This window comes from Excalfactoria chinensis, chromosome 1 (genome assembly GCF_039878825.1).
Source record: "Excalfactoria chinensis isolate bCotChi1 chromosome 1, bCotChi1.hap2, whole genome shotgun sequence".
Lineage (NCBI taxonomy): Eukaryota > Metazoa > Chordata > Aves > Galliformes > Phasianidae > Excalfactoria > Excalfactoria chinensis.
The window spans coordinates 64,439,028-64,466,253 of record NC_092825.1 but is presented as its reverse complement, the minus strand read 5'-3'; the positions used below and the strand labels follow the sequence as shown (position 1 = coordinate 64,466,253).

The 27,226-nt window shown below is 43.9% G+C and overlaps 1 protein-coding gene across 3 annotated transcripts in view; it reads right to left on the bottom strand.

Moving 5' to 3' along the window:
- Positions 1 to 11,230: 11,230 nt before the first annotated feature.
- Positions 11,231 to 27,226, bottom strand: part of RASSF8 (Ras association domain family member 8) — a 74,149-nt gene continuing 58,153 nt past the window's right edge. For all 3 annotated transcript variants that reach the window (XM_072327213.1, XM_072327217.1, XM_072327216.1), the window contains 4 exons: positions 25,416 to 25,611; positions 15,902 to 16,791; positions 13,918 to 14,062; positions 11,231 to 13,162 (listed from right to left, as the gene is read on the bottom strand). In XM_072327213.1, the coding sequence (XP_072183314.1) occupies positions 13,041 to 13,162; positions 13,918 to 14,062; positions 15,902 to 16,791; positions 25,416 to 25,518 (1,260 nt within the window). In that variant the 5' untranslated portion in view covers positions 25,519 to 25,611 and the 3' untranslated portion in view covers positions 11,231 to 13,040. The remainder of the gene's footprint in view (positions 13,163 to 13,917; positions 14,063 to 15,901; positions 16,792 to 25,415; positions 25,612 to 27,226) is intronic.

The following is a 27,226-nucleotide window of genomic DNA, read 5'->3' as shown; positions in this document are numbered from 1 at the left end:
TCTTACTCAGCAGAATAGGGCTGTCCTAGTGTATTCAGAGTCCCGTCTGCACTACGGAGCCCACTGGGCTGATGGATGCTGAAGCAGACTCGATGCACCCCGCACTTTACTGACACAGTAGCCAAGGCTTCAGCCCCACAGTTGGCAGCTGCTTGCAAAGCATCTCTACACAGGAGCAGCCGCTCATCCGCACATCCCTTGGCACGGCTCTGAGCTAAAGACTGGGCCGCAGCCCTCCGAGCTGTCTCCGGGGCAGCCGTCCCAGAGCAGTGACCCTTCCGATGGCCCCGCTCCACGTTCCCTGGCCATGACGGCTGCAGGCCCGGATCCCGGCTTTGCAGCGGTAATGCCGGCGGCTCGCCGCAGCGCGAGGCACCCACGGCCGTCACGCGCGCGCCCACCTGACCGCCGCGCACGCTGCCCGGCACGTGCTGCGCCACGGGGGAATAGGGGGGGGGGGGGGGGAGGAGGGAGGTGCGCCCAGGGGGCGGGGCCAAGGCGGTGCCATGGCAACGGGCGGCGCGGGGAAGCCGTGGCGGGCCGCGCGTTCCCTCAGGCGGCGGCGTTAACGGGACGCGTTAGCTTTGCTCGCTCGGCCCGCTGCCGAGAAAGAAGGCTGAGGAGATAACGTGGTCATCTGAGAGATGGAACCTGGATTCCAGCCCTGCTTTGCAGCGTAATGATGCATTTTATGTTACAGACTCGCTGTAAACAAACACATATGGGTGTGCGCAGGAGCCAGGGCTGCAGCTGGCACTTTAGTTTCCTCCTACCTCATATTAAGACCCTAATACCAAATCATTGCACAGCAAGCGAGTGCCTAATGACCCCGTGCAGACTGCAATGAGATCCCCAAGAGAGAGCGTGCATCTCTGAGCGCAGCTCTTATCCAGAGCCCTCTTGCAGCAGTGGGAGATGCAGGGCTGAGCCTCCTCGGGGGAGAAAAAGCATACGATCCAAAGCACATACAGCAGGGAAACGTTCTACTTAGCGAACTTTTGCATCGATACAAAGCCGCTCCTCTTCCAGCTGCAGCTCTCTGAGCGAGGAGTGGTGCCCTCTGTTGTTCCAGAGAGAAGTCTTCAGCATCTCCTTACACCTGAGAGAGCAGTTAGCGTGGTCTAAGGGGATGCTGTCATCAGGCAGTGTTTGTGGGCACTCCTAGTCCATCCATAGAGAAAAATGCCCGTGTAAGCTTGGGACTGCAGCTTGTTCTACAGAACAGAGAAACGAGCAAAGTGAAGATCTCTCCACCTGTCTGTGAAACATGAAGCAGCTATACAAAATGCCTAGAAGCTGGTCCTGTGCTGTAAATTACAGGGTAAGTACAGTTATTTCAAATGACCGTCGTGAGTAATCTGTACGCCATGCCCCAGGAGCCATCTCTGGGATGTGTGCTGCCATCGGTGTCTTGCCAGGCCTAGAAGGCATTTCCAAGAGCCCAACTGTTTCTTGCAATCTCTGAGTGCTGCCTGCTATAACTGTTTTAAAAGTAGGCAGTAATATCAGGGGTCTGCTTGGGTTTAGTAGGTCTGTACATTCAAAGAGGCAGAGGGCAACTGAGTTGTCTGTCAAACTCAGTGACAAGGTACTGTGTGTCCCTTATTTTTGTTTCTCAGATCCAGGATTCCAGCTGCCTGGTCAGAAACAGCATGCTTGTAGTTTAGGGTACTCTTTTTCCCTAATATATACAGTCACATCATTTGCATCTGTACAAGCCTGTAAAGAGGGGATCTGTTTCATTTTCACAGGTGTGGCCTGCAAGTCTACTCAACATGACACTGCCATCAAGAGAACGTTTCTTTGAAGGCACTTCTGCATTGTGAGATGAGCTTCTGGCTGAGCCAGGAGGAGGTAGCTGAAACTGCAGTTCAGCCATGCAACCATGAATAACAGCAGAAGCAACACTGTGAGTTGCCCACTTTTTTGATGCTTGGTTTCAAAACACCGTAGATTCTGATGTGTCTTCAAATCAAAACATACCACGCGTGGTTACTGCTTCTGCCACTGCAACTAAATCTGGCTATAATCAAAGTTCACTTTGTTTTGGTTTTTCTGCTTTCCTAGCTAAACAGGCAACTTGTATTTACTGGCGTAAGTACCAGTTAGCTAAGTACAGTTACCTTAAGAAGAAATCGTAATAGACTCAATTTTTTATCTGCAGATACAGCCATCCCAAAACCGCATAGTTCAGACTGAGATCCTTTGGTTAATATCCTTCAGTTACATTTTCACCTTCTGGCTTTAATCAGACACAGATGCCATGAAATGCCATGCACCTGTCTGCATGCATCAGAGAATGTATGCATCTCTAACAGCCAGAATGAGACAGAACCATGCCGGGAGGATTACCCTTACTGTTAGGTCAGGCTCTAGGAGTATTTTTACTTCTTCAAGCTGAGAAACTGGTGAAGGTAACAGGAGTCTTGATGATCTGCACTATAAGAAAACAAACCTGAGATTTCATCATATAACAGCTTGTTATCATTGTTAATTCCAGCTTTTCCACTTTGCAGTCCCTGCAAATGAACTTAAATTGGCTTAAACCTGTGAGGAGCCAAACTCCTCCTGCATTTCTGAAACCGCTGTGCTAAAATCAATGGTGGATGAAAACGTTCATTTTGCAGGATAAAACTTCAAGTTTAAAACAAACTAATTGGATTTCATAGGTAAAATCATTGTGGCTTTATTGATTGAACTGGCCCAACGCTTGCAAATGGAGATATTAAAAGTCACTCCTTTTGAAGTGCTTCCATTGCTTCATTTGAAAAGCAGACAAATCTTTTGCTATCAGAATAGGATTAATCCTCTGATTGAAGGGTTAGGAGCAGCTTTCTCTGTGTAGGATATTTTGGTAACCCCAGACCGCAGTACTGCCTACTGTTGAGCTCTATTCATTTACCTCTTGCTCAGGAGCTAAAGACTGGATGCTAAGCCAGATGGCCCTCCAGCCTGAGCAAAACATTACTGGAGAACTCTGCATTTTCTGTGAGATCAGAATGGACATTTTAGTAAAGGATTCACATTCAGAAGTTGGTACATAGAGGTGATGGGTATTCTGTGGAGGTGCTTCACCTCCCTGGGCCTTTGTTTTCCAATTCAACAAAAGCAATAGTAGTACTGCCCTGACTAAATGCAGATAGGTGTGTGTTCATATGCAACAGATCTTCCTTCTTGAGAACTTTAGGCTGTGTTCCAACAATGTCAAGCAAGCAATTTCACCAGGTACTCACACTTCTCAGGCTGCTAGGCCTGGTTTTGCATATAAGTGGTTGTCCTGTCTGATTGCATACCTGGGATGGGCTAAGTCCATTTTTCCTGCCGAAGCAGGTGCCAGAAGCACCCAGAAGCAGGTGCTTCCAGCTGAACAGTTCCCCAGGTAACTGTGGATAAAGGTAGCAGTGAGAACTTAATTGAGCAGGAAGGCAGCCTGCTTCTATAGTTGAACTCTTGTGCACTTTCTCTCTTCTCTAATACCAAAGGGTTTCTACAGACAACCCTGAAACGGCAACATTTCACAGCAGATTACTAGGTGCTCGCATGTTGTTAGGGCATCAGCAGACCTGTGGAAATACTGGAACGCTTAGGACCACTGAGCACATTCAGTGTTCTCAGTCAATCATTTGTACTGATCAGCTACAACGCGCTGCACATATCACTTGGGAAAAGACCTAGGCCGCCTCTTATAATAGCATCACTTTGAAAGAAGTGGTTGAAGTGAAGTTGAAATAAGAGGGTTTTTATTCCTTAACTTGCCTTCCCTTTTTATCCCTTTAGAGAAAAAAAGCAGTTCAAAGCTGAACAAGAATTCACCTTCAGAAACCTCCATCTTCCCCTATCAGGTCTGCATGTTGCTCTCACTTAGAGTAATGGTAACTCAGAGTGACTTCATGTCATCCTCTTGGTACCATGAAAAGATAGACTTTATTGCAATAGTATCTAGATGGCACAGCCAAGATCAGGACCAGAGTGGGCTAAGTGCTATTTACAAAAGAAATAGGAAATGAGGCATGGTTCCTCACAGGGCTTGCAGTACGTGTGGACAAAGTCAAAGGGGATGAAACAGCATTATCTCAAGCTTACAGCAGGGGGACTCCAATCCAGGGGGATTATATTAGCTCTCCCAGGGTCACACACAGGAAATCTGTGGCAGAGCTGTAAAATAAATGAACTTCTCAGTCCCAGAGAAATACACCAGGCACAGTAGAATGTTTCAGCTCACATCAGTAGAGGTTTTAGAAAGTTACCAGGCCTGGGAACTGCATCAGTTGTGCCTCAACCACACTCGCTGCTACAAGGACACAGCTCATTGTAAGCATTACTGCGTCGGTTCAGAAATAACACAAATAAAGATGGGATGTTGTGTATTTACGTGATTCTCTCTTGTGTGCTGTGTGCCCAGACAATCTGCTTTCCAGCTTGCTGTGCAACTGCTGCTCCAGGCATGTAGGCATGTACTGCTGCCCTCTCGTGTAGACCTCGCTGTAATTGCAGTGATTTGATAGAGTCAAAGGGGCAAGATTACCCAGTGCCCTGCATCTAGTGAAACCTTACACACCAGCACTCAGCTACTGGACATCCTTACCTTTGTCATTTAGCTGTGTCTCTGTCTCATCCACGCTCATTTTGAACATGAGACAAGCAACATACAGTGAAGAATCCAGGCCATAGTTGTGGTAACCACGATGCAGATTTTTTAGGTCAAGGGAACTGTTAAGGCAACGTTACAGCAGCGGTGCTGTAGTTAAATGATGGCTGGTGTTCTTGGATTTTATATCAGCTTCCCAGAAAGGCAGTTCTACCTCACTGATCAAAGTTCACTCAGGTTAATTCTGACTGTGAAAGTCAAATAATCTTTTCTCACACGTAGCATTTGATCAAAAGCAGTCTGGTGAATCTAGTGCAAGGGATATATTATTGCAGCCTGTGACACATGCAACTACATGTGCTATTAAGAAATTCCAGTTATTCCCCATTTGAAGGCTGGCCTGCATTATATTTTCACAACAGCTGCTGATGGTACCCCGTGGTACTTGGTCATTGCCTCTAAAACTGAATGGTTCCCTTCACCCTCCATCACACATGTCGTGAAAGAAGCTGAAGGACAAATAATCAAGTTACAGATGTTTTAGTTGGTGCACTTCTTCTGCCCTCTACCCCCTCCAGACTCTGGATGGAGACTTGCAAGGCAAGGTTGGATAAGGTCCTGGGCAACCTGATTTAGCCATGGTGTCCCTGTTTGTTGCAGGGGAGTTGGACTAGATGACCTTCAGAGGTCTCTACTCGACTCTAAGGATTCTATGATTCTATGAAAGCTTTATTCCTTCCACCTTGGTTCAGGATAAAGTATTAGTTCTTTTATATTGTGTTATCTTAGTAGATCTCCCAATTATTTACTGCTTTATTTGTTGATTTATTTATTTTTCCTGCTGCGAGGAGGTAAAGCAAGGCAAAGTGCATAGCTGGAACAACAAGCACAAAAGAGTGCGTGCAAAAATATGCACAGAAAGGGAAAACATAGCTGAAACAACAGCATCAATTCTGTATTTTGGAGGAAAAGTACAAATGAAAGCATGCTACTGGGGAACAAGCCAACGTGTATTTAGTTAATGAATGAATGAAATTATGAGAGAGGTGTTGGAAATAGCCTATATCTGTTGCAGACCAAACACTAATGTGTTATTGCACAGGAATCTGTCCTGTTGACTCGACTTCACGTTTGTTTTGTAACCCTCCTTTTCCGCAACAACTGTGACTCAGAGGACTGGTGAAATCAAAGTAATACATAGTTAACTCATGTGGACCAAAGCAAATACCAGAGACTGACATCCAGCTGTTAGCTCTTTCAGTTGAGAATTCCTTCTGCTGTGTAGCTGTTACACCATGTTAAGCTCCTGGATAACTAAATAAAAAGGATTACTCTAATGACTCCTGCAGAACTTTCCATAGTCAGGGATTCAGATCTGAAAAGCATCTCTAGAAAATAAAACAATCAAAAGAGGATAGTTATTCTAGCCAGGAGTTGCTGGAGAGCAAATCAAATGCATGGGGGAGAAACACCAGGGCTGTCTACAGGACACCGAGGAAGTTTCCTGCTCAGAGACACACACACGCCAGAAGTGGCATGCGGGCACAATCAATGGCTGAGCCAATGAGACCAGTGGGGAGGGTGCTCAGGTAAGTTTATCATCTCTTTGTATCAAGTTTCTTCTTGCATTACTAGCACACGACAAAGAGGCTCCCTGCAATATCTGCAGTACTGCATCCAGGCCTGGAGACCCCAGTACAATAAAGATGCAGACAGGGGAGGTTTAGGTTAGATGTTAGGAGGAAGTTTTTCACTAAGAGGGAGGTGACACACTGGAACAGGTTGCCCATGGAGGTTGTGGATGCCCCATCCCTGGAGGCATTCAAAGCCAGGCTGGATGTGTCCCTGGGCTGCCTGGTCTGGTGACCCTGTACATAGCAGAGAGATTGAAACTATGCCATCATTGTGGTCCTTTTCAACCCAGGACATTCTATGATTCTATGAAGTCACCCACCAAACAGTAGCTTATGCTTAGCAACTCAAAGCCATAGTTTGGCGACATGACAGCATACAGAACAGGGAACTCGTTGCGAGGAAAGGGACAAAGTACACAGCACAACCAGTTGGAAAAGTAGAAGAAACCAGACCAGCTGAGATCATCTCCATCCAATATTTCTGGAGAAAATTAATGATGAAACAGTGGCTGACCTAGTCAGTGTTCACTCATTGACAATAGCTACATTACCAAAGCTAGCAAATATATCATTTTCAAGAAAGACAATAACTGACAGTCACTTACTGTGTCCCACATCAGACACTAAAGAACTCAGTTGAAACAACCATTCAAATTTGGGACTACAAAGAAATATCACCTAGCTAACAAGGGTGTGACAGGCAGAAGAACTCAGAAAAGCTTTTAAACATAATGGACCATTGATCTGCTTTGGTTTTGCAACTCGTCCAGCTATACGGCGCTAGTTAGTGCTGCAGCACCGCTTTGTTCTTTAAAGGCAAAGCAAAAGATCAGAACCATTAGCTGTGCCACTGGCTCTACTGGAGCACAATGGGAAGCCTTAGTTACCACAAAAAGCAGCTCGGTGACTTGCACAGAAGCAGAAAATGGCATCTTTCAGTAGCAGAGGTCCTCTACAAACTTACACGGTCCTGCCAGTATGAATGCTGCTAGTGAGGGCTTCAGTGAAGCTCATGACCTCCTCTGTCTGTCAACAGCACTACTACTGGTAGCTCATTTATCTTCACATCTAACAAGACTGAGCTTCAGTTGGTTTAGGAAAAGAGATTTGTTAGGACATTAGCCTAAGGACTGTATTTGGATAGCTGAAATCACTGTTCCCTGACTGTGGCAAGTCCACCTGATCAACAACAATGAACACAAGTGATCTTCATGTGCCCCGCTGTCTTCAGCACAGGTATTAAACCTGAATCAAGCCTTCAGCTCTCTGTTCAATGCTCGATTTCCTCCTGCTGAAGCATATGCACCTTGCTTTTCTTTGAAGGTTCTGTATACTCAATTCCCCTCTCTGATCATCATCTAACAACCCCTGCCTCCCTGCTTAGCAGTTATATTTTCTCTGAGTTGCCGACCCTTTCTGTTATTTGGGGATCAATATGAATCTTAGTGGCAGTTCTTCAGGTAAAAACAAGCTCCATCATCCCTTCAATTTATTGGCTGTATTTGTATTGAAAATACAGTATGTGCACACTGTCTGGTAGAGGCCCACACTGACCAGGCGCGTGTCCCCTGCCCCCAGGTAAACTGTCACTTGAGAGCAGCCAGTGTCACTCTCAACACAAGGCTATTTCTGAAAGCATTTGAGCTCCAGACACACAGAAGACCATGTTCTCTGATGGACAGAGTTCAGCTGTAGATGAGATGTATGCAAAAGGTACACTGCAATTCCAGCAAACCATGAACGGTAAAGACCCAAAGTTTCAGAGGGGAATTTATTGTATGGGAGCATATCCAATATCTCTTGTCAACCATCCATGAGAATAATCAAAAAATAGAAGCATTTTAAATGACAAAATATAGTTACATATAGTACAGATTTTTATCTTGCATTGAAGCAGAGCAGTAAGAAAATGCTCATTTGTGTTTTCACAGTTAGTTGGCATTGCTTCTCAAAGTTAAAGCTTCAGCAACTCTCATCTTCCAGTCTGAGCCCCCAGTGAGTAGTTTCACCAGGTGGCCGTATTCACAAGCGTGCATGTCCTCTGCATTTTGATACCCTTTGCACTAAATATAGTGGACGTGCTTGATCCATCTTGGAACTGCTTGTATTTTCAGAGGTACTGAACACGCTTGAAATGAAGCATCCTTGCTGCAACGGAAAAGACTTCTCTATCAGAACGTGATTTTAGGCCCAACTCAGAAACACATTTGTGCTTAAACCCTATTTGGTTCAAAGGACTCTGAATTCATCCTTTAAGACCACCTCTACTCATTCAGTCCCTCCTAGCATTGCACAATGGTATGAAGTGTTAAAACAGTATTTGGTCGCACCTGGAAGTTGCTCGCAACACTGCAAAGGATTTGAACATTCTTCAGCAGTCCATTTACTCAAAGCATTCACTGCATGCACCTATTTCCGTATATACTGCACACATACACCCAGCCACCCCACAAGATTATTGCAATAATTCCTTGCTGGTAGAACAGCTCATATACCAAGTTTCAGTTCTTTAGCTTTCTATAAACATGAAAAACAAATAAACAAAAAAAACCCAGCTGAAGAGCGAGCTCCAACAGCTCTCAATCAGTCACTATATTGGCATTGAAAGCTTTATTTTGAAAACTTTAAGCAGCAATACTGAATAAATAGAGTGATTGTTTTGTCATCTCCATACAACTGATGGCCTTCATCCAAAACATTAAAATACTGAAGCAAACAAACATGCATGTTTCAATGTTCGGTAAAAAAAAAAAAGAGAGAAGTGTAATATAAAGTAACACTTTGACACTTGTCAATTTTGATACAGTACAGACCACTAAGGGTTCGTTCCTGGAAAAAAAAATATCTGAATACAGTTTTGGTATTTACACGGATCGTTAAGGCCCAATTCACTCAAGTTAATGCACATCAGGAATTTATATGCTTCAAGATAACCCACTAAAAATTACGAGATCTGGTTTTTGTTCATACTCATATGATCCCAGTTCACTAAAATATACTCATCAAGCTAAAAAGAAGGCAATTATTGCCCCAAGAGGAGACTAACTTCACTAAAAGATCTTTTCCCTCTTACCTCACAACGAAAGCACGTTTGCATATTGCTAATGCTAGTGGTAGTTCTCTCGCTGAAGAACTTCCTTCCAGCTTGCTAGGGTTTATAAAAACAAGTAATCGCAAAGCTAACATAGCATTTTCAGAAGCAATTCAGGCACTTGGGAACCTAAGTCCCACGGAAGGATAATGGGAGGCAGGTTCCTAGCTCACTTTTCAAAGTGGGATTTGCATTTCTCCGTTGCTTGGGCACCCAGAACGTTTACCTCGACATTACCCTACTGACTCATCAGTCAGTCACTCCCCCTTCCCCCAACAACATAGCATCGCCACCAAAAATAAACTGTATCCTCGTGGATTGCAGAGATAACAGTTAATTTCCATTAGTAATAAACTTCAGGAGTTCTCCATATAAATTCCCTGTGCACTGGAAAGCAGTGCTTGCGTATTCAACTATTAAACGCTAACAAAATTAATTATCATGCTGGCCAGTACATAATCTGGCACTCGTTAGAATGAGTACGTGTAACTTCTCTTCTGCTAATGCCCCATGAGGAGGTTTGAAACACTTCTGGAAATGAATGTTTCTACATTTCTGCAAAAAGAGTGAGGTTCTGTAATGGACCACAAGCAAAACTCTCAGCGCCGTAACGTGAGGCAATTTCATAACCGTAACGCATTGTTCGATTCACATTTGATGTGATGGCATGCCGTTTCTTTTTGGTTTATTTACAGACAGGGTGAAAGTGCTACAAAACTTTAACCTGGCTGAAATTCAATAAGCAACAGGAGTACGGAGGGAGGGAGCTGCAGATTTGTGGCCGTCTCACAAATGGCAGGTTCAGACACAAAAGCCTCTCCTTTGCTCAGCTGTAAACGATTTCTAGACCGCCCCAACATATGCTAAAGCCCTGATAAGGAGGGTCCCCTTGGTGATGCTGTGGCTACTTTGGAGCCAGCTCTAGGCTGGCACTCCAGTCAAACAGCTGACACAATCAGCAGATGACTTTCTTTTATTTTTTACTTTTTAACTTCAATGGGAAAATCCTTCCTCGGTTCTATGAGGAAACCATAACTCAAGCCCTCCAAAGCTGCTCTTCCTCTTCTTCTCAATCCCTTTCCTCCTCCCTCTAACCTCAGGAATAACCTCGCAGAGAAAGAGGGTGATTTTTATGCCCCAAGAGCTCAGTTCAGCTCAAACCGGTATCTGTGGGAGATGGACCAGTCACCTGAAGTCTGACAAAAAAGTAAGTGGGTATGTATGCTCATCTACCTTAAACTGCTTCATCTCAGTATGAGGCTAAGATTGCAACAGGCTTTTCCTTGCGTTTCCCCCCATCCCTATGCAGCATAATTTGGGCCAGACTTTGCAAGGTGCTGAGTGCCTCAGTTCTCTAGTGTCAAGAGGAGGTGCTGAAGATGCAAGATATTCACTGGAGAAGGACTTTTCTTTTTCCTGTAAATTGAACCCAGGACGTAAGGCATATATGCTCAAGTACCTCGGACAGATATTGTCCTGAAACTATGTATATTTTACTTTTTTTTTTAATATATATATATATATATATATGTATATCTATATACACATTCTCTTTTCAATACAAAGTTATGGGCACAGTAAACATGAGCACAGAATTGTGATAAACTAACAGTAAAATTGTGAGCACTGCGAAGGTTCCTTGGGCAGGAACATCTCATTTTCCAGTTCACTCACAAGGGAAAAAGAAGACCTGATAATTTAAACAGTAAAAATTCAGAGTCCATTTGGAAAGGTTCTGTAGATGTTCACAGCCCCATCTGTTGCTGTTAGTCTAAGTACAGCAGCATTTTTAGAATATATGATGCCATTAATAAGTGGAGAATAAAAAATGCATTGACCACTTCCTTCATCTTCTACTATCTCTGATAAAGCTCCTGTTTGTCGGTATGAGTAGGAAGCTCCTTTTCTTTAAAAAAGAAAAAGAAAAAAAAGGAAAAAACAAGGGAAATTGAAATTAACATTTATCTGCACATCGGTAAATCAACACAAGAGGATGCTACGAGTTCAACATTTTCTATGGCTAAAAAGCTTGGAGCTTCCTACCAGTGGTAAAATGCTGACCCTACCAAGGATATTGGGAGTTTTGTCGTTTTGCCTCTGACTGCACTTTGGGGTTTCTCTTCATTTTTGTGCTCTGGGGTCCTAAATATTAACTACACCTGTGACAGCACTGTGACACCCTCTCACTCACGTCATCGTGACCTCAAATGTGTGGATGACAGTTTGAGCTGCTGTTAGAACAGGAAATCCAAATGCAACTGGGTAAGGCCCATCCATTCTCCATCTCATCCATGAGGCTGTAGCCTAACGTATATCAGGTGTCCCACTGATGCCAATAACTTACTCTACAAACTTGGTATGCGTGCTGTCAATCCAATTTCAAGACCCACTCTCAACATGCTACTTGGTGGCCATTTTGTCTAAACCTCACTTTGATTGCGGTAGAGTAACATGTTACTTCTCTGTTAGTTTGGTGTTTGTAACGAAAAAACACCTACCAGATGTTTTAATTTTCTGTTTGCATACTTCATGTTCTGTAAACGACTGAGCAGCAGTTATGTTTTCAAAGGGGTTAGAGTCTACCATTTTACACCAGGGACCTGGTATGAAATTGGTCTAGCTCCACTCAAGTCAGCAGAAGCTCTGCTATCGACCTCACGGGACTCTGCCAGGCCTCTTCCCTCCACAAAACCTGGGTGAACTCTGGAAGGCTGGGAGAGGATGCTCATTTGTGTTGTTTTGTTTTGTTCTCCTCCAACAGCATGATTTACTGCAAAACAAGAACACTGTAATGGCTATTGGCAGAAATAAAGTACAAAATCACACACAGTGAAAGCCTCTTACTCTCTTTTGGTAAGATATACGAAGACAACTTCTTACATTGTTCTTTTCTCAAAAGGCATATACAACGTGGCAAAATATTTCAAATATACATTCTATATAATAAAATATCATCTAACTAGTGCATCCTCAATCGTATGCTGGAAATATTCTTACCAAGCTAAGGTTTAAATTCCGTCAGTCTTTTGAACACTAGGTGCTTTGCTCAAGGCAGATTCAACAGCAAGTAAATCCCACAAACTCACTTTTCCAACCTTAAAAGGTAGCAACCGATAGAACATGACAAATGACCCACAACAGAAACGAACCAAGTCAGTGGTGAGAAACCATTTTAGAGGTTCAGCACACAACTCCCCGCATTGCAAGTCGTTGCACTCGATCCAATGGTGGATGTCTGTACATGCACGTTAAAGTCACCTTGTCAGACTGATGTACAACCAGACATGATTATTCACAAGTTAAAAAATAAAAAATATAAAAGGTCAACATTCACACGTCCATTGATTAAAAGGAATAAATTAAACCTCAGATCAGTTGCATACACGGTTTCCTTCACCCTCAGTCTTTTATTTATGCCTATACATGGAATAATACTTTCCCAAACGCTTCTGAAGTGGCAAAAAAAACCTCCATTTGGTTTTGCGCTCTAGGTGTGTGACAGCAACTTCACCACTGCCAATTCTGAATCGAGACAGTTCCTCCGTCTCTTCAGCTTCAGTGCACAAGGTATGGCTCCAAGTAGTGTGGTGGAGGAAGAAGACAAAAAATAGGGTGGCTTAACAAAAGAAAAAGAAAAAAACTTCTTCCATTGATCATTGGCAGAACAAAAGAGAAGTGTATCTTGTCCAGGGTACCTTGCTAGGTCCTCTCCTAGAGGTACACAGTGTCATACGTAAATGCCCTCCGGGTTAAAACCAGACGACAGGGGATTCTGCAGAATCCGAAGGTTACTGGGGAGCTGCCTCGACGATGCAGGGCGCTTCAGTGACCCCGACTGAAATGTTGGCTCTGCACAAGAAAGAGGGCAGTTAGAAAAGTCATCATCAAAGGTAATGTCACAGAACACCTCCCTTCCCGCTTACTGGCAGAGTTAGTGCAGCTTAGAAGAACAAAAATAGTTCTACATACCAGAAATAATTCAAATGCCTCAACTGGAAGCGATGAGATCTGAGATGCACCCTCTCTGCTCATTTCCAAACAGAGAGCTACTCAGTATCATTACTCTCCCACAAGGAACACACACATAGAGACATGTAATGCATTCATGCAGTAGTGTGCAGAAAGAACTTGTACCTATATATAACTTCAAGCTTTCTGCCCACTGAAATGACAAATTTCACACTCTTCAAATACTGATGTTTAAGTCCTGGTCACTCTGTCTTCCCACCCCACCTTCCTACCCTATGCATTTCAGTTTGAAAGCTGATGGGCTGAAAAAAATGCTGCAAAAAGGGTGTCCATGCAAGTAGATCACGGAATAAAACGTAACCATGGAATCAAACATAACACAGCAGAGGCTGAGGGACAGCAACGAAGTTTCTGCTTGTGCCACAGTGAGAGAGAAGTTACTAATACACTGTTTTATTTATAGCCTGCTAACCCGTTGGGATTAAGAGAAATATTTGACACCATACTCTCAGTATTTCGCTAGCTTCTTCGCTAGCACAGCATTCACTTGATGTGCAAATGCTGGCGTTAATGCAGTGGGTATGCATACTGCTATCCCCTTCTCCCTCCCGCCCAAACCATTCTGGGTGCTGCACCTCTCTCGAGCTCCACAGGTGGGGCCTCCACTTCAACAGGGTCTGCTGGCAGCACTGTGACCTTCGTTCCTGTTTGCTGGATAAACTGTTGGAGGTTGACCTGTCGCAGCTCCTTTGTCAGTTGCTCTAGTTCTTGTTCCCTGTCCTGCAAGGAAAGAGAAAACATCTGCTGAGCATAAGCAAGCATAAAGCAGCACTTAAGGACTCTATTTACAACTGGGCAAAATGCTGCTCCCCCTTTCAATGAGGAAATATCTTATTTTTTAAATCAAATGCAAATGAAAGAGCTAAGGTATTTTACTCTTGTAATTTAGAAGGCAAGTCATCACTCACTATTAGTGAGTTACTGGTGGTCTACTTTCACTGACTTTGGAATGAGCAGTTCTACCTCTGCCAGAAGTGTCCAGCACGATTTAGGCAGCTCATTTAGTTCTTCTGTTCCCAAAAGAATATTTCCTTTCTCTTCCTGTTCTTTGCATTTTCTACCTAAAGTCTAAATTCTTATGGGCAGAAGAACTGTCCCACTCTGCATGTGTTTTGTATGCCCAGGTGTAACACAGGCTAGTTCACCAACCCTCCACAAGTACAAAAGATGGACCATTTAGGCTCCTTTTCCATGTTCTGAGACTCTGACATGATATGCGGTACCTACAGCTCCAACAGATGATAGAATGACAGTCTTAGAATATCATTTTTCTCCACCTCCTCAGCTGTCTGCCAGCGAGGTTCCTCATCAGACAGGAGGGGCTTTGCCTATTTGGCCCCACAAGCAATGGGCGAGCTACTCAGGCAGCACGTTCCATTTTGGAAATGAAAAACAATGGGCAGTTCCATTTTGTGAGTGTCCCCACATTTTCATTTTGGTGAGACACGGAGGGTGGGTGAGTCGACTTTCCTCTCCTTAATTATCTTGCATAAGCAGAGGTAAATGTGAACTCACAAGAACAGGGGAGGCACAGTTCTGTGGATCTTTTGTATCAACAGTCCCAGATAGCACAGCCCTTATTCACTTCATGCTCTACTCAGTTGCAAGTGACACGGTTAACTTTTGCAAGGAAGCAGAGGCTGGATTCTCTCATCTCACATGCCGCAGCTGCTTAAGGTGGAGAGAAAATGAAATCCTGACTACCAGCAAGTCAGACAGGAGAAGGGAGATGCTGTTCTTTAAAACAACGGCCCTGACAGACAGCAGCTATCTTAACTCTACATCCATTTACACAGATGCTGCTTTTAAACTGTTCTTTTTAATTCACTACCTTTGGAGGCAGAAAGACCCAGAAAGAATCAAAACTGCAGTCTCAGAAGAGGTGTGATGGTGCCGATTCCCCTGAAATTTAACTGTACGAGGTGCCCAGCTGCCAAGAGCCAGGACCTAAATCCTTAAGATATCTGACCCCAGTCCAACAGGTGTTGAAGACAAATGTGAGTTTGCCTGAGAGTGCTGGGGTCCTGTTTAGCATCTGCAGCACAGCCTTCCTCTGCTAGCCCTGCATGTGCTATTGTTAGTGCAGCAGGTATTTTTGAGCATTAAATCCCAGACCCGCGGCAGAGCAGCACTCCCTCCACGCAGGGCAAAGGGCCAGATGTACTGCCACGGGTGTGACCACGCTGCCCTCAGTGAGCCCAACTGATATTAGCGCTGGTGTTTCTCCGTCACGCTCCGCTGCACGGCAGAGATATGCTCTGAATGATATCGCAGAAATCAGCGGGCAGCCAGCGAGTGGTGGCAAACTAAAGCTGTAACTGATGGGAAAGAAATGGAGCCTGCATAGGAATAAGGAGAGGCTGCGTGCAATAGATGCAGTTCTAATTACCTGCTCTTCGAGAGAAGTCTGAAGAGCAATCTGAAAGTGGGAGGAACATTTTCTTCCTTTTATTCAAGTTCACCACTGTGAGTTTCTTACGCTTTTTTGGTCACCTCCAAACTTCATTACAATTACATCTTTGACTGTTCTTTAACTATGGATAATAAGGTTGCTCTTACCTGTAACCGCTTGGTAGCTTGGCCCAGAGATCTCTCCACAGCCTTGATGCCATTTTCCAACCTCAGACTCTGCTGGCCCTGAATATCGATTTCACCTTTCACCTTCTCGATCTTTTCTTTGACCTCTTCCTCGTTGACTTGGGATTCCTGCACCTCCCGGTGCAGCTTCTCTGCCTCGAGGCCGCTCTCCATGTTGTGGATCTGGGACATGTAGTCCTTCAGCTTGCCCTCGCACTCCAGGATGCGCTGCCTCATCTCCTGCAGCTGCTCCTTCAGCTGCTTCTCATTCTCCTGCTCGATCTGCAGCTCGTTTTCCCAGAACTCCTCCTCTTCGATCTCCACCTCGTTTCTCTTGATCTTCTGCTCCAGCTTGAGGATCTCCTCCTCCAGGCTGGCATTGTACTTCTGCTCCCAGTACCGGATCTCGGCCTCGTTGGACTCCAGCTGCTTCTCAATGCACTGCAGCTTCTCCGTCTGGAGGTGAATCAGTTTCTTCAGCTCGTCCGCCGTGGTTTTGCAGTTGTTGAGCACCTTCTGCTTGAACTCGGACTCCTTACTTTTCCCAAAGATGTCCATCAGCCCTTTGGCCCCGCCGGTGAAGGTCAGGGACTTCCTCTTGGGCTCCCTCCTCTTCATGGCCTTGTCGTTCTGGGGCCGCAGCTTGGCCAGGGGCGGCAGGCTCTGCCGGTACAACGTCCTCTCGGGGATGCGAGCCACGCTGTCCGAGGTGGGCCGCTCGCTCAGGGAAGGCCCGGTGCGGCGCAGGATGAGCTGCACGTCGCTGGCGTACTGCCCCCACTTGTTGAGCGACACGATGGGGTTCTCGTGCGGCGCCAGGTGCCGCTCGGTGTCCCGCCACTTCTCGATCAGCGTGTAGCGCCCGGTGCGCCCTGCGGGACAAAGCACAGCCGTCACACAGCGCCAGGGGGCGCCGCCGGATAAGGCCGAGCCCCGCCCCGCCGCGGGGAGCGCAGGACGCCGGCACCGCGCTCGGAGCGGGAACGAGCTCCCGTCGTCAGAGGGAATTCACCTGCAGCCACCGCACCGCTCGCACTGAGATGCAAGGAAAGCCAACCGGCTTTAAAGCGTGCGTTATCCCTATAGATTTCTCAGCCGTTCCGCCATTACCGTGAACCTTAAAAACATCGGTGTCTATTTTAATGCTATACGTACGTCTGCTTCCATGACTCATCGCTATTTAAGTGGTGATTTACATCAGCCCTTAAAATGAGAGTCATTTGTGCAGCCGTGAGGTGGGGGAGACGGGCTGCTTCGGCTGCTGGGCGTGCAGGAGACCTCCTCACCCCACTTAGGGGTGAGGGCTTCAAGAGTGCACGGAGGTTTAACCGATAGAAGTTACATGCAAAACATAGCAAGCAGCAGAGGAACTGCATCCAACCCCATAGCGCCTTATAGGCACACGATCCCAGGTAAGTACTGGAGAAAATCAAAGTCTTTCAGCATAGTAACGCCCTTGACCAACGCACAGGAACAGGCTGAGAAGTTGACTGCAATGGAGTACTTCAAAAACAAGTTCACTGTGCCAGGATACAAACTGAAGAGATTTTTGACGGCCCACAGCACTGTTCATTGATCCACAAAGACTTACAGTCTGCAGTAGGCAGCGGTGTTGTTAGAAGAAGAACAAAGCCAGTGCTGCTCACCACAGCACGCTAACAATAAAATGCAGGAGAAGAAAAACGAAGTAAAAGCGCACTACGGAACCCGGGACAAAGGTTGTTATTTTACCACTCTATTTTGTTAAGCTTAAAAGCTTTCAGCTTTCATCTTGTAATGATGGTAACGCTACTAATGCTGCTGTGTCAGAAGCAGCCAGGTTCAAAGAAGTCTTAAAATTGTAAACAGGGGTACCACTCGTGGAGTGATCAGCATGTGAGCTCTATTCACTGTGCTATTAAATGCATTACTTAAAAGAAACGGGAGGCAAAAAAGAGAAGGGGGAAGGGAATAAAGCTAACAATTTCAGCCTGAAATGAAATAAAGAATTAAGCAAAGCGCTTGCCAAGAACTTTCCAATTTAGATTAAGGTTCCAAATCAACATGCGGTCGTAAATAATGAACTCGGTGCTCAAGAGCCACATAAAGGAAAGTATTTTGTAGAAGTAATATTTACGCAGTTCAGCAGCCACACCTGGAGTGCAGCACCAGTCTAAAACAAAGCTGTCCTGGGCTGAGATCATTACCTAAGATTACTGCATCCAGGCTATTTATGACGCGGCTCAACAATACCTGCACACCCACAGCTGTGATGTTAGCTTGCATTAGAGGGGATTCATTCACAAATTAAAGGGCGAGTGAGCTGATTCAAAACTAATGACAGCACATTTAATAGCACAGACATCCTTATAACAAACTGCTGTTTGTGATGTGCTGCCATTGACAAGGAGAGAGCAGGCTGCTAAAGTGACTCAAATCACACACTCCTACCACAGGTTAATACAGGAATGTCTTCAAAACAACCTTTTATTTCGAAAGGGAGAAAGAGGTCAAAAGAGGAAATGTGGACTCTGGAACTCTGACAGCATACAGTGATCCTGTGCACAATGGTTTGAATGCAGCTCTTCCCAATGCTAACGGCCATCACTTGCTCAGCGAGACATCCAAGAGCCCCTGCAGCCAGGATCCTGGGTCAGCCGCTGCTCCTTTGCAGTCAAACACTGAGGATCTGAACGCTCACCATGTGCCCAAGAGAAGCAGTCTTACTTTGGGATTGAGCTAATTTGGTAATTTAAAACACAGTTTCCATTAAAATGAACTGTGATTAAGGTACTGAAATACAGGAAAAATGTAATTGAGCAATTTTTTTTTTCTTTAGACTCTCAAGGGGTAGACGTTTTAATTACACACCATAAAGATAGTAGGACACGTAACTATTATTCACTTAAGGCATCTCTATAGACATTGGTATTTTGCAGCTGAAAGAGTACACGAGTGATCTTTCTGCTGCCAAAAATCAAAATGAAATTAAAAGGGAAGTAGCGGTTGCAATATTTCTCATACATCACTTCTGGCAGGACTCTAACTTGAGTGGCCATCAATACTGCTTTTCAGGACAGAAATGATTCATCCCTATTCTTTGTCCCATAGTGCATGATGCTCCGCACGCAAAGCATTTCAGGGACAGGCACTATGCTGTTAAATACAATCACAGAATCATTAGGGTTGGAAAATACCACTAAGACCATGAAGTCCAACCATCAATCCATAACCACTATCCTCACTAAGCCATGTCCCCCAGTGCCATATCCACACATTTCCTGAACACCTCCAGAGACCGTGACTTCACCACTTCCACGGGCAGCCTGCTCTAATACCTCACCACTCTTTCTGAGAAGAAATTATTCCTAATGTCCAACCTAGATGTCTGCTGGCACAACTTAATGCCATTACCTCTTATCCTATTACTTTACCAAGGAGAAGAGACTGGCCCCAACCTCACCAGAACCTCCTTACAGGGAGCTGCAGAGATCTCTGCTGAGCCTTGTCCTCTGCACACCCTTTACCAGTTCCCAGTTCCCTCCAGACCCCTCACCTGTTTCATTGCCCTTCTCTGGACACGTTCCAGGGCCTCGATGTCTTTCTTGCAGTGAGGGACCCAAAACTGAACACAATACTTGAGATGCAGCCTCACCAGAGCTGAGTGCAGAGGGACCATCACCTCCCTGCTCCTGCTGGCCATACTACTTCTGATACAGGCTAGGATGCCGTTGGCCTTCTTAGCCACCTGGGCTCACTGCTGGCTCATGGTGTTTGTATGCATGTAGCACTGTACACCATGCATAGAGCTGTGAGAGTTTTCAGTTGGGCCATAAGAGTCTTCCTAAACAAGGTAATGTAAAGAAAGAAAAATTGCTCATAGGTAAAATCTTGTAGGTGCTCTTAACATGTGAAACGCTTAGGAGGAAATGCTCTGCCTTACCAAAGGGGCAAAAGCTCCTGAGTGTTTAACAGCGCTGATAGAAAACTAATTACTGTCAATTTAGTAAACCCAATACGATTTCAGCTCAGTATCTCTCAAATATGAAACTGACATTTCATTCATTATTGTTCTCACTCCCTCAGAACTCATAAATAGCCAAGTATGATTAAAATGGAGCTTGCAGAATTTGAGTTACTCCCGTTTCTAAACTCATATCATATTTTGCATTTATAACTATCCACACCTTAGAAGCCAATGAAAACCAAAGCAGTAGTTCAGTGCCAGAAAAAACATACCCACAGGAAGAGATAGGCTCAAATCTAATGACTGCAAGGGCGGTCTGTTTGGTTCACCCAGGCCAGCTGTGCTGGCAATGTGTTTACATGTCCTTATCAGGCCTGAAGCCACAGTTGTTGGTTTTTTTTACTATTAACCTTCCTCTTCAAAGAGATAAACCAGCTTTGATTGCAACCTGAGAAAACAAAGCACTTGCAGTGCATCCTTTCAGCTGCCTTTCATCCAAACACTGCAGTAATACCCCCACATCAGACTCATTGCCTAAATAGGTAAAGCAACGTGGGGCCGAGCTGGGGAAGCAGCCCAGCAGCAAGACACAGCAAGGCAGATAAAGCAGCCCAGGTCTCAGCCAGGCACGTCACTTTCCACAGACAGACCCCATCAACAGAGATGGCAGAAAAACATCCCACTGAGCCACCCTAACTTTGGACACTGCTATTTTAACTAGAAAACCCTAAGGTTCCTATGATTGAACCACGAGATCCCTGCTGTATGCAGCTATTTATTGTTTCCTATAACCTCCCTATCGCTACTTGAAACAGTAGAGAATGAAATGCTGGGGTCCAAAATAACCCATGTTTATTCTTATGATTAATCTCATGTTTGAAAACTTCAATGTGTACACAATAACTGTTGTCCCCTTTTTCACATCCACCTCAGCCTCACTGCCGCTAATCAGTTTAACCTCAGATTCTCTTCTCTCCAAGTGTCTGACATCCAGCGTTGGCACTTGCTGTAGCAGAAATTATTTGGAAGAAGGGATGAATGTGAAAGCAGACGACACTGCAGCAGCGTGACTTTTCCAGACGCAGCTCTGGCTGCGCCCTCCAATGCCGTAACGCACATCTAACACAGCATGAACCAATCTGCACTCTATTTTCAAAAACTCACGCCATTCATCTTTGAGGGAAAACACTCAACTGCACCAAAACCTCAAAAGTTGCCAGCTGCATTTGTTTAGTTTTGAGGAGAGGCAGCTGTACTTCTTGTTCAGTGAAGTGAAGCTCGTATTCTCCTGATATTGTGTGATATAGCCTGAAAACCAAAACCCACAGAGCTACTCGAAGCAACTCTGCCATCTTTTTTAAATTACTTTGCACTGAAAGTTATGAGGACAGAAAACAAAACTGCACTCCAGTTAGAAATCCAAGCTTCACTCCTCCATTCTTTCTAGGGACCAAACATCATTTGGGCTACAGAAGGCACATTCCAGTCTCCCAAGAAGGAAATGAAAAGAAACACCGTAAGAAAGCACCACAGGACTGGAACTGGAAGATCACTGCTCCTGTAGAAAAAGAACACGTGCATTTGTGACTGCACTATTTATCATCCCACTCCTTTGGGATATGTTTTATTACTAAGATCTGAAAGGAAAACAACCAGCAAAAGCTGCTGCTGTTAACTACGTTTGCTCACATCACCAGCCAACACAACTAGCCCACAATTTCACAGAATGCACAGGAAAAAAAGGCAGAGTTTGCTATCAAATGCACGTTTTTACAGTAGATGGTGGTGGATATGATAAGAAAGTATCTACCTCATTTTTCCTGGCAAAAGTATTTCTTAAACAAAACTCATGACTCTCCGTTTTGTGTGTTGTGGTACATATACTTCTATATTCTGGAGAGGGCTTTGCTCCTCACGGGGAAACGATCTTTTCTCTTGTTTTCTAAGGTCAAATTTTCATCTCACTTCATAATTTGAAAGCAATTTAACTTTAAAAAAATACAGCGGTCCTGGATAAAAGTCATGAAGGGTAATACCGAGTGCTCTTTGAGATAGCACTGGGAGGTGATTTCATTCTCTGGAAACTCAAAGCTTTATAGTCCTATGTCTTGTTCAAACAGAATTCCAGAGCTCCTCCATTCAGCCAAGGCATTTCTAGTACCTACATTTGAGACACCGTAGTATCCAAAACTACATCTGATTGCTGTTATTCTCTCCCTCATTCAAATATATACGAAATATATACACAGCTTTGCTGAGATCACAAAGAGGCAATTCTCTCTGATATATTTTTTGTTAGAGTTTTGTTATTTTGTTAGAGTTAGGGTACTATGGTTAGGCTGCCATTGGACTCGATCTTTGAGGTCTTTTCCAACCTGAGTAATTCTATGATTCTTTGATAATTATTATTTTTTTTTAATTAAAATGAGATTTAACCTTTAGCTTCAAGCAATATGGACATTGAAAAACTAATTTGTACAGAGATTTGGAGTAAAATTATTTGCTATTCTCCAGTGATAAAGAGAAGGGCAAACAGGGAAGGAGATCGTAACACAAAAAGCAGCAACATGAATTGTATCCATCAACCTCAAAGAAGAGACATACAGCATTTCCACTGAAAAAAAATAATAGAGACAGATACCACTTTGTAAGGAATAGGTCAAGGAGCACTACACAGGCAAGTTAAGTGACAGAACTCCTATTTGCTGCCAAAGGATTAGGCTACACTTTGGCTAAGGGACAGGATCTCGTACAAGGGGGCACAGCTCAACATGAGTTGCTATATTTGTTCAGCTAAAACGTCCTGTCTTTGCATCAACCCCGTAACCTCTCTACCAAAAAAAAGCAATCAAGCAAACAAAAACTCTCTTACTATGAGGGAAATCCAATCCAAAGCCTGGCACAGGCTGCCCGGAGAGGTAGTGGAGTTGCCATTTGCCGTCCTTGGTCATACTCAAAACCCAACTGTACAGGATCCTGGGAAACCTGCTCTGTGTGACCCTGCTTTGGGCAGTGGGCAGGACCAAACGATCTACAGAGGTATCTTTCAAACACTGATCATTCTATGATACACATTTTTTCCATTTCCCTCTTTTAAAAATACACTGTAAAGGTTTATTTTTCTTATTTCTAGAATGGAGGGAGATTTAGTTTGTCCACGAGAAGCTGCTGTTTTCAAAGAGTACTGACAAGTACCTCTGTTTCATTCTTTATTCAGTAGGTATGGCTGTAAAATAACCTAATTTGTAGATATCCCTAATCTGCACTTCAACACAAATAATATAACTCTTATAATTCATATTCCAGGTTCAATGGAGAAGGCTGTACTGCTGGAGGAGTAGGGGGGCTGTATTGTTTAATCAAGAACTTAGGCAAATCTTGTATGAAAGCAAAAGGAGCATCTGAAAAACGTTGCAGACAGACCAACAGACAAAATAATACTGAGACTTACTAAGCTATGCGACTGACGAAGGAGCCAGACTGCAAAGTGGAAAATAAGATCAGAGCCAACCAAGGAGGAAGCCAACTGAGGCTGGCTACTTTCCACCATCAAATGTCAGGTGGGAGCTAACAGGATACATTTTAATAGCTTCCCATCCAAATCTGAGTGACAATTATTCCTGGTAAGCTGGTACATAAAGCCAAGTCAAAGGAGCAGACATATGGTTGCTTTTCTGATGAATGGCCTGACAGGAGGGTTGGGAAAACCCTATCTGCCAAAGACACAGAGGTGTAATTTATATCGGTGTTTAACGTCCAAGCAGCCCCACTGAGAAGCTGGAGCACAGTCACTCTAGGTGTTTTCTAGAGAGGGTATTTGCCTCAAAAAGAGTTTCCAAGTTGTATGACCTTGGATTGTCTTAATTTGGCACTGGCTGAAATTGAATTTTATCTCCACGCACAGAGTCGCATGCCCCAAGTGACGTGTTACAGAAAAGGAAGTCTGCTGAATTGACAAAAACTGTGTCAGTTTCCAAGATTGATGGAGTCTTTTCAGAATTCAGGCCAACAACTTAAAATGGAGAAGAAAACCAAAGAAATAACATGGGGAAACATGAGAGAACCGTCTAGAATTGGAAGGCTGACATTTTTCATTCTGGGGGAGGAGCAAAAGGAAACGGGATGGAAGAGGTACGGAAAACAAGGCAAAGAACCGGAAAGACAAAGAAAAGTCCACCACAAGCACTGCTTTCTTTTTTAAAATTAAATAATACTTCTTAATCATCAATACAAGATAATCACACTAGCATAACTATCATTAAAAAGGCAGAAAATAAGACATGGAAAGAAGCAATTCATAAAGCTATTGGCATCAAATGGAAGTCTGCAACTAATACAAACAGTAAAAGCATTCTTAAAGCTTACATTGGATACACGATTTTGGAGACATCGCACCTTTTGACACGTTTTAAGTAAAACTTTTCTAGATATTGGCTACATTCAGATACACACACAGTAGCATTGTGTTCAATCCCCACAAGATGCAAAACACGCAAAGGTGAGTCTTCTGTCGTATCAGATCAAAATACATGAAAACGATGATCAGAAGTACCCATCTGAGTAAGCAAACATCACAGCAATTCAGACAAATTGACTTCGTGCTTATACGTAGAATATCTATTTGATATTCGTGGCTCTAAGTTGTTTTTCTTAGGTAATTATTTTGCAACTGAGTCAGACTGCTAATATCACCTTGCAATAATCTCTGAATTATGGAAAAATGTGAAGGGTAGCCCTTGAATTACTGATTTAATTTTAGGTAACATGTAGGTTTTATGAGTAACTTGAAATAGTACTTAAAGCTGATGATAAAATTCTAGCAAAGCACGAGATTCAGCACAGGAAACATGGAAGGAATGAGGCTGATGCTTATTCAACGTGCTCTCAGCCACCAATAAAGATCTGAGAAGACTGAAGACAGAACTAACAGATCTCTTCTTTCTCACACTGGAACTTGAAAGATGGTTGTTTCATTGTTGTTTTTGCACAAACTCTTCAGTAAATAGCTAACACTGAACAGACCTCACCTTACCCTTTCATCAGGAGGGAGTCACATGGAGCGTGGTACAAAGAAGATGGACCTATTGAAAGACCTATTTTACTCATCTATGCTATGCCCAATATAGCTATAAATCCCTTACAAAGTGTGTAATTTCAATTCCCTAGCTTGTGAAAGCCAACTAATTGTTCTGCGCTGCTTTTTATATCCTTGGTATTCAAAACGCTGACAGTTCAGCACTTTCCTTAGTCCAGGCTATGTTTACAACGACAAACAGCAGCATGTAATAATTCACAGAACAAACCTTTGCATTAAGGAAGTGCATGGCTTTCAAGGAGTTTCTTTTCTTTTTTCTACCCTCTCCAGTGGGTTAAATATTAAAAATAAAAAGCTGCAAGTTTACAGTGCCTTCTAAGACACTATGGGGTTACCCCACTGTGCTTTGCCATTTCATGCTCCTCTGGGACTCAGAGCACCCCCACCTGCCCTCAGATCAGCTTCATAAAAAGCTTCACTCAAACCCGAAGCATCCAGCTGACAGAGGTACTTACCAATAGCCTGGGCAAGGGCTATTACAACTTCCTGACATGTTGTGACTTCGGTGACTCCACAGACAATTCTCTGCACTCCATCCACCCATACTTTGAGCTCCATGGTTCACCAGATCATCCAAGAGCCATGAATGCAACCCAGTCAAGTCATGCTTGCAGCTACAGCACTGATAATGCAGTGGTCTTTTCTCAGGAGCTAGAAGAGAGAAAAAAAAACCTGATGGTTATCAGGAGGCGATACTAGTTTATAAAGTGAATAAATTCAGGTTAGCATCTATTGGGTAGAGGAGAAACACAGTCTCTAATCTCATTTCTTTAACCTAGTAACAGAGAACCAGCATCTCATGCTTTGGCGATCTCTACCCATGATGTTCTGTTAGGCTTATCAGAAGTTTAATCACGGTTTGTTTCCTAAGATTTTAAATTGCTACAAAAAGAGCACCAATGGAAAGAGTTATCAAATGAACATCTCCAAAGTAAACCCATCGCAGTCTCCAGTAAGCAGTGCACCCATCCTATCTACATTGCCTTGATGCCTCACAGGACCAGTTAGAGATGTCTTCAGCGCCAGAGTGCAATTCCCAGCAGGTGGTGGCACAGCAAAACACAGGGGAAACATTTTTAATTACAGCCGTCCTTGAGAGTCCAACCTTGCTCTCCATACAGAAGTAGCTGAAGGTTTCTGGCACCAGCATGCAGCACCAATGCAGGAAAATTCAGGAAGGAAAGCAAGCAGAAAAGGATGGCTTCTTTCTCTCTCCAGAACAAGGAAGTACAGTGGGAAAAACGTTGCCTAAGTGCTTCCACCTCTCCTAGTGCTGGTTCTGTTAAGACAGACAGTGGCTCAAACGTTATCCTAGGTTTTCTTTCTGCCTTTCTTCTGCATAAGCAGATCCACAGGATCATGGCTCACAAGCCAGTTTCTAGCTAGAACTACTGAGTTTCAAAACTTTCCGAGTAACAACTCCAAGTGTGACGGTCTGCTAAAAATAAACAAAACCCTCCCAAATGAAAAATAGCAATTGAAAAAAAATAAGAAGACATCAACACCAGTGACTTTTTAAAGAAAACTAAAGAGATTGCTGAGTTATTTAAGCAGGTTAAGGAAAAATAAGCAATGATAATGAAGAAAAGGATGCTCATGCAATCAGGTCATCCCATATGGATAAAATGAAATGAAGACAAATAATATGTTCGAAGAGTTAGGTACCAGAGCAATGGATTACACAGAAATAGAATACAAGGACTTGGAAAGTTGTTTGCAGGCCATTAATGAAAATGAGCATGCAAGGGTTACACAGTGAAAATGGAATCTGATGATGCTGATGGATTTAACAGGGTCGCACCTGGAGGCAAACACTTAACCCAGGTCATTCTGCAGTCTAATCAGAACTGCTTTCTCCTGATGAAGTCGACATCTCTTTCTGCATGAAAAAGATGCGCTGTGCAGCCCCCCAAGCCACAACAGGAATCTTATTTCCCTTCTACAGCCACCTCCTGCTCTCAGCTGCTGGCCACATTGATGCATTGTCCAGAAAGCCCTCCTGATCGTCCTCTGACAAGCTGTGACATTCAGCAGCCACACACCTCAAAGCACGACAAGTTTTAGTGCAGAAGCACTAAACTGTGCTGTAAAGCAGATCCAGCAGCGCACTAAAATCCCTGTCCAGAATTACTCGTTCAGAAAACAAAAGAAACAGAAGTCCAAGTGTTTAGGGCAGATTTCAAAGATGATTGTGTAATTCATCAATGAAAATGTGGTAACTTTTAAGAACAGCAGTGCATACAGAAGTTCATTCTTCTGAGATCTT